The sequence below is a fragment of the Danio aesculapii genome, chromosome 25, assembly GCF_903798145.1.
Source record: "Danio aesculapii chromosome 25, fDanAes4.1, whole genome shotgun sequence".
Lineage (NCBI taxonomy): Eukaryota > Metazoa > Chordata > Actinopteri > Cypriniformes > Danionidae > Danio > Danio aesculapii.
The window spans coordinates 12,975,310-12,982,652 of record NC_079459.1 but is presented as its reverse complement, the minus strand read 5'-3'; the positions used below and the strand labels follow the sequence as shown (position 1 = coordinate 12,982,652).

General features: G+C 33.0%; 1 protein-coding gene across 1 annotated transcript in view; it reads left to right on the top strand.

The window, feature by feature from the left end:
* The window catches only part of si:ch211-91p5.3 (uncharacterized), a 30,526-nt gene extending 26,024 nt beyond the window's left edge, over positions 1-4,502 (top strand). The window contains exons 17-20 of the mRNA XM_056451888.1: positions 1-22; positions 1,501-1,803; positions 1,900-2,037; positions 4,400-4,502. The exon at positions 1-22 is cut by the window's left edge and continues 122 nt beyond it. Coding sequence (XP_056307863.1) covers positions 1-22; positions 1,501-1,803; positions 1,900-2,037; positions 4,400-4,488 — 552 coding nt within the window. The 3' untranslated portion in view covers positions 4,489-4,502. The remainder of the gene's footprint in view (positions 23-1,500; positions 1,804-1,899; positions 2,038-4,399) is intronic.
* Positions 4,503-7,343: the final 2,841 nt, after the last annotated feature.

Genomic DNA, 7,343 nt, shown 5'->3' with positions numbered 1-7,343 from the left:
ACAGTTGACTATGACGGAGAAGGTTAGTATGTTTTAACTGATGTCACAAGAACTGGTACTTGTTCAAAAGTTTGGAATACATAATGGGTAAGGAAAAATGATGAGAAATGGATCTAAATCCAGCACTTTAATTATATAACAAACATAAAGTGCTGCATTTAGATCAGTTTCTGCTTGTTTTTCTTGACTTGTTGTGATGCAATACAAAACCCATTGTTAAGAATACTCTCAACAGTTTTCAGAGTCGGTGGATCTTTGTCCTTTTTTTGTTTCATGACTGTCTGAGGTAACATACTGTGGTGCATTTGAAGAAGAATCTGATCTATCATTCAACTTTGTTTCAAACAGTAACACAGTATAGGAAATAATCACATGAGAAACCCTAGATCTGGATTAATAGTTCTGGATAATTTTTTTTTTGATAAAAACTTACAAGAAGCTTGCAATTCAATTTGTGTGTACTGCGGTGGAAAAAGAAAAATGGACTGTATCACTAGCTTTAGGTCATCACATACATTTTAAATTGCAGCACACAGAGTCGCAGACAGGTCCAGATATTTAGCCTGTGAAATATATACAGTTACAGGAATCAGATTGCTACATAATACACTCTATGTAAGTTTGTAAGTGGAACTTGGAGCTAAAATTGTGCAGTATGAACTATAGTAAAAGTTGATTTGTACAAGACTCAACACCACTATTACCAAATTGACCCATATCTGAGGCATTCATTGAAGGATCCTGGGTTTCAGATCTAAGAGGACCATTAAAGACCACTAGACAGCGCTATACTAGAAAGAACTAAATTAATGGCTTAAAGAAATAGAGATAGTTATTTTTACTGTTTTTTAATAATTAATATTTACAGTAAAATGAAACCAATGTAAATATAGTTCCCTGATTTATCATAAATGTGTGTATATTTGATTGACAAAACACTTGAGTATTTCTACCTGGCAGATTGACCGCATACATTTCAGTGTCCACTGCTTTTTTCCATACCTTTGAATAGATGTTGCTCTGTTGCCTAGAATCTTTTTTCTAATGAAAACACAGCATTCTGATAGCAGAAATATAACTATTTCAGACATGTCTTTCAAGCTCTTATAAATAGCTTTTCACTGTGGTGAAAAATTAGTTGCTTTCCTGTTTTCTGGACAAAGTCTGGGCTTCTACACAAACTGTATTACAAATACTAATGACTTCATAAAATACTCACTCAATATCGTTAGTCCCTGATTTAGCAGAGTTCGCCACAGTGAAATGGTTTGTCACTTCTATGCGGCAGACTCATAAAATATTCAATACATTTCATAACGCTTATTTATAAAATCTCAATAGAAGCTTTAAATGTAAATATAATATGATAAAAATGTAATTCAATATAGCCTTATGTGGGGCGTCACGGCAGCACAGTGGGTAGCATGATCGCCTCTAAGTGTGCAACAAATTACCTTAACTCATCATTAACCACATTAAATATGATATGGTTCTTTTTAGGGTCCTCAGAGGATGAAGCCAGGTTACTTGCTCTCCAGAAAGCCTTACGTTTTCTATCACCTCTTTTTAATTATCCTTCCCTACCTGGTACTGGTCATCCTGAAGAGGTTCTGAATCAGTTGAGCTCTATCCTAAAGGGAGCCAGTCAGAAAGATCCTGTTGTTTCCCTGGTTGTTACGAACAAGGCCTGTGTCCAGCTGTCTTTCTGTGACTATACAATGAAGTGCACATGCAAAAGTTCAAAGAAAGCAGCTCGAAATCATATCAGTGCACGAATACTGGGACTTCTAGGGATGGAAACAGGTCAGGCCAATAGAATTCAAACAAGTTTATCTTTTTTAAAGCTTATTTTTAAAATTTTAATTCAGTGATTTCAATTATGTTCTGTAATTCATGCAGATGCAAATTACGCAAATTTGAAAAACCAATTGGATGTGTGGTTTACAAAGAATAGCCCGCCAAAACCAGTGTTTGAGGACACAGAAGTGACTGGAGCAATAGCTACTTTCTCTGTTCAAATAACCAGCTGCAGTCCAGGTGAGCATTCTTACATGTCACGTACACTGACAAGACAATGAATATTTATTAAAATTTCATTGTATATAAATATTTAATTACGAATAAGGTACTATTCCCAAAAAAAAAAAAAAAAAAATGTATTACCATACTCTAAAAAATGTTGTGCTCTCACAAAGTTTCTTTTGTGAACACAAAATTAAGCATTACAATATACTTTATATAGTCAGGACCGGATTAAGAACATATTGGGCCCATTTATTTTATTGCCTTACAAAGGTAGTAAGAAAATAAAATAAATAAAATATCTTTAAAAGCCATTCTTCTAATTTTCCATTTAGTCTTCTTGAGTCAATTATTTACAGAAGGTTAGCACGTTTTAGTTTTTTCCTCAAACATACTGTTTGATGAAAGCCAGTGTCAATATTTCATTGCTCCGGATTATTACTACCATTTTTTATAAAAGGGGAAATTCATTCATTTAAACCATGCATTTTCTTGCGATAGATACCCCACAATGATGGACCTTTTTATATATTGTTGTGCACAGTGTTGGGGTAATGCATTATAAGTAATGCGAGTTACGTAATAATATTACTTTTATAAGTAATGAGTAAAGTAACACATTACTTTTCAAAATTAAGTATATTTGAGTTATTTAAAAAAAAATTATGTGGGTTACTTTTTAGTTTAGTTAATTCGCTTTTAAAGAATTGCTTAAATAAAATAATCGTATTCACGTTAAATCTCGCACACAATATAAGAATGCAGGAACTGAAAGAAATGAATAATGCAGAGCCTTACATTTCTGCGATTGAAATATTCTCTTATTATTTTGAACACATTGAAGAAAAGGAAAAGAGGATTATCTGAATGGACAGTGATTTTACTTTTTAATAAGACAAAAAGTACTAATGTAGCAAACGCATTGCTTTAACTTTTCATTAATCTTTGTATACGGCATGTAAAGCTCTGGGGTCGGGAAGTTCTCAGAAGATAACATTATCCTACATTAATATTTTTATGTTTTTTTAAAGGTAAGTGAACGTCATACAGTGTGTTGTTAACTCGTCTTTTTTTTAAACCCTCCCCTGCAAGTTCTAAAAAAGATCAAGCCTCAGTCAGGTCAGAAAAAGTAATGCAAAAGTAACTCAAAAGTAATGTAACGCATTATCTACTATAAAAGTAACTAAGTAACGCAACTAGTTACTTTTTTGTGGAGCAACTTAATACTGTAATGCATTACTTTCTAAACTAACTTTTCCCAACACTGGTTGTCTAGACTATTTTATTTGTTAGCAAAATGTGTCTTTTATAGTATTTGAGGGAAGGATTGCGCAACAGCACGGCTGAGACATCGGTTCAGATATGAGTCCATTGATTTTGCATTTCCTAGATTTTCTTACTGCACGTTAATAACAGACACTGTTTAAATTTTGTTTTGTTTTACAATGCACTTGGTTAGCCTACCTTTGACTGGACCATTATCACAGTAGAGCTGAAATAAGGAACTGTACTGGTAAATAAGAGACTTTCCTGAAAAAAAAAACAAGATGTCTGGTCACCCTTACTGGAGACTAAAACAGCTATTTGAAATACAGTTTGGGCATTTCCTATGTCATGCCTCAAATTAATTCCTCAGCTACTGTAATCAAGGGCCCTCTTCTTTTACGGACCCTGGGGCTTCCAACTCTGTATATAGTGTATATAATTTTTTTTTTATATTCTATATACTTAATTTTTTTACTATATACATATTTTCTTTCTTTCTTTCCTTCCTATGTTTCCTTAGAAGGTTTATATATTTACTATTTGCTCTACAAGGCTGTATTTATTTGATCATAAAAAGTCGAAACAGCAATATTCTTGTAAAATGTCATTTCTTCCTGTGATTTCAAAGATGTATTTTCAGCATCACATGATCCTTCAAAAATGATTGTACCATGCTTATTTGCTGCTCAAAAATATTAATTATTTTTTTATCATCATCACTATTATCATTGTTATTATTATAATTATTATTATTGTTGAAAAGATGATTATCATGAAGACTTCAAACATGTTTTGTTCATGAACAGAAAGTTCAGCAGAATAGAAGTAAATCTTATTTTAACATTACAAAAGTACTGTAATAACTGTCACCTTTGATCAATTTAGAGTGCATTTGCTGAATATAAAATATATCTTATTGAACCCCTAAAATTAAATAATATTTTATTAATATCAATAACCAGTGAAAATATTTTTTCTAACCAATAAACTAGTTCAGGTCTTCATCTGTAAAGTGCGTACTGCTGCTTACGTTGACAGTGTTTGTATGAGATATTAAATATCCAATATTCAAGCATTGCACTTAAATAAAAAATGATTGTTTGATTTCTAGACTGGGAGGACAGTTGGGAAACTGCAAAGATGAAACTGCTTGAAGTGCTGAAGAACAGATTTCAGTTTCTGGATGACAAAAACAACTGAAATCCATGCAAGATTGTTTGAAGATTGTTTGAAAAACCTACTGTAACTTCACTTGGTTGAGGTACTTAACGCTGGTTTCAATTTGAACAATTATACAATTATATTTTAAAACAATATTATACAGTATGAACATTCTGACAGTACAATTACATGTATTCTTGTTATTGGACATGGTCGTGGGATTTAAATCAACAAAAATGGTATTGAATTAAAATATTTTAAAGGTTTTTCTAACAAAGGTATACCAAAAGGTTTGTATATTTTGAAAGCTGTTTACAAAAGGAAAGTTTACAAAAACTAAATTGTGACCAAATTTGCAATTTAATAATGATGTGTGTATTTATTAATTTATTATACTGTTCTCTGATAATTTTGCATTGAAATTGTTGGATGAATGGTACATTATAAAGTGTTTTCTGTGTTTTTGTCATCTCCCTACATTTAAAATAAAATGATCCTTAAAATCGGTATTTGATGTGCGCATTTTACTTTATATAAGCTACCAAATAATATGCTGGATAACATATTACTGGTAATTTATCAATATAAAATAAACCCCTTAATTTTTTTTAAAAATGGCAGCTTAGATTACTTGTAACAAGTGATTACAAATATATTTAGAAAACTGGTTCTGAAAGGAGATGCTACCTTCCATGCATAGTTAAATTATGGCCAGCTTTGATTTATCAGACAGTATTAAATACAATGAAAAACTAGATTTTTTTTACCACACCATATGCAAAAAGACTTAATATGTAACAGTGAGGCGTTGATATGTGAATTGACCACTAGGCGGCATTGAAACGCTAGTCTGAAAATTGTTTATGGGGAGAGAAGGAATGCATTTCAGGTTTTATTCCAGGGTTGGGATGTTCTTTCTGGATATTCTTATCAACTAGATAATGCCAACGTCAGACACCAACTTCATACAGTATTGGCTTTTGCTTATTCATCTAGTATAGCATTTACTACTAAGCAGGGTTAATGCAAATTGTTAATGTGCAAACACTTTTTACACATTCAATTCATATTTGAATGGAATGGAAAATTGTACAAGGCAAGTCAAAGGCACTGTAGGATATCGTGTCCATGTTCTGGTACTGTTTGGGACGATATGTGTTATTTTATACTAACATTGTTTTTTTTGTTTTGTTCCTGCATGCTATATGTGATGCTCGTACCATTTTATATTATTATTGTTATTAGTAATAATTTTCAAATTATATATGCATCTGTTCATTTGATAAAATAAGGATTTAAAAAAATGTTCATTGTGAAAAGGAGATTTGCAAAAAGATTTGCCATTTGCTGGATTTCACCAGTGTTACATTATTTATATAGATTTATATAAAATTAACAGATTTATATAAATTATTTCATAAATTTTCATTTTAACTTAGTCACTTTATTAATCTGGGGTGGCCACATTTGAATGAACCACCAACTTATCCAGCATATGTTTTATGCAGCAAATGCCCTTCCAGCTGCAACCCATCACTGGGAAACATCCATACACACTAATTTACACACATACACTACGGACAATTTAACTTACCCAATTCACCTGTACCACATGTCTTTGGACTGTGGGGGAAACCGGAGCATCCAGAGGAAACCTACGCAAACACAGGGAGAACATGCAAACTTCACACAGAAATGCCAACTGACCCAGACGAGGCTCAAACCAGCGACCTTCTTGCTGTGAGGCGATCGTGCTATTAACTGCGCCACCGTGACGCCCTTATATAAAATTGTAGATTTTATTTAGATTCATTTAGAAGTTTTAGTAATTTTGTCATTTTTGTTTAGTTATTTTTTAAGACAATATTTTTATACAATATTTAGTTTTTCTGCTATACAGTATATACAGTGATAAGAATTCCAGGTGGAATAGCTGTATTTGGAACAAAGTTAGTTTGTTAAGTTAGACTAATTGGAATCATTTTGCAGGGTAGCAAATCTGCATAAAATATAATAAACATATTAAAAACATGGATAAACTCAAGAGAGAAAAAGATAAAATGAACAAAAATATACTGCCCACTTTATTAGGTACACCTTACTAGTACCAGGTTGGTACCCTTTTCCTTAGAGATTTTAGTCCATATTGACATGATAGCATCACGCAGATTTGTAAGCTGCACATCCATGATGTGAATCCCCCATTCCACCACATCCCAAAGGTCCTCTATTGAATTTAGATCTAGTGAATGGGGAGGCCATTTGAGTATTGTAAACTCATTCAAGATGATTCACGCTTTTTGACATGATGCGTTATCCTGCTGGATGTAGCCATCACAAGATGGGTACACTGTGGTCATAAAGGGATGGACATGGTCAGCAACAATACTCAGGTAGGCTGTAGCATTGACACAATGCTCAATTGGTACTAATAGACCCAAAGTGTGCCAAGACAATATCCCCCACATCATTACACCACCACCAGCCTGAACTATTGATACGTGACAGGATGGATCCATGCATGTTGTTGATGCCAAATTCTGACCCTACCCTCTGAATGTCACAGCAGAAATCGAGACTCATCAGACCAGGCAAGGTTTTTTCAATCTTCTTTTGTCCAATTTTGTTGAGCCTGTGTGAATTGTAGCCTCAGTTTCGATGTGTTTTGCTTTCAGAGATGCCAACACAATCTCATGGCAATTTATAACTTTTTCATTTAGTGGCTAATTCGTATGAAATCTTACAATCTAATTCGTACACTTTAGTACGATTTGCTCATCACCCAATAATGGTTGGGTTTAGGGGCGGGGCTGGGTGACATGCCTCCTTTTTGAAATTTGATATTTTGTCACTAAACTGACAAAACGTAAAATACCTATGTTTTCTCGTGAGAT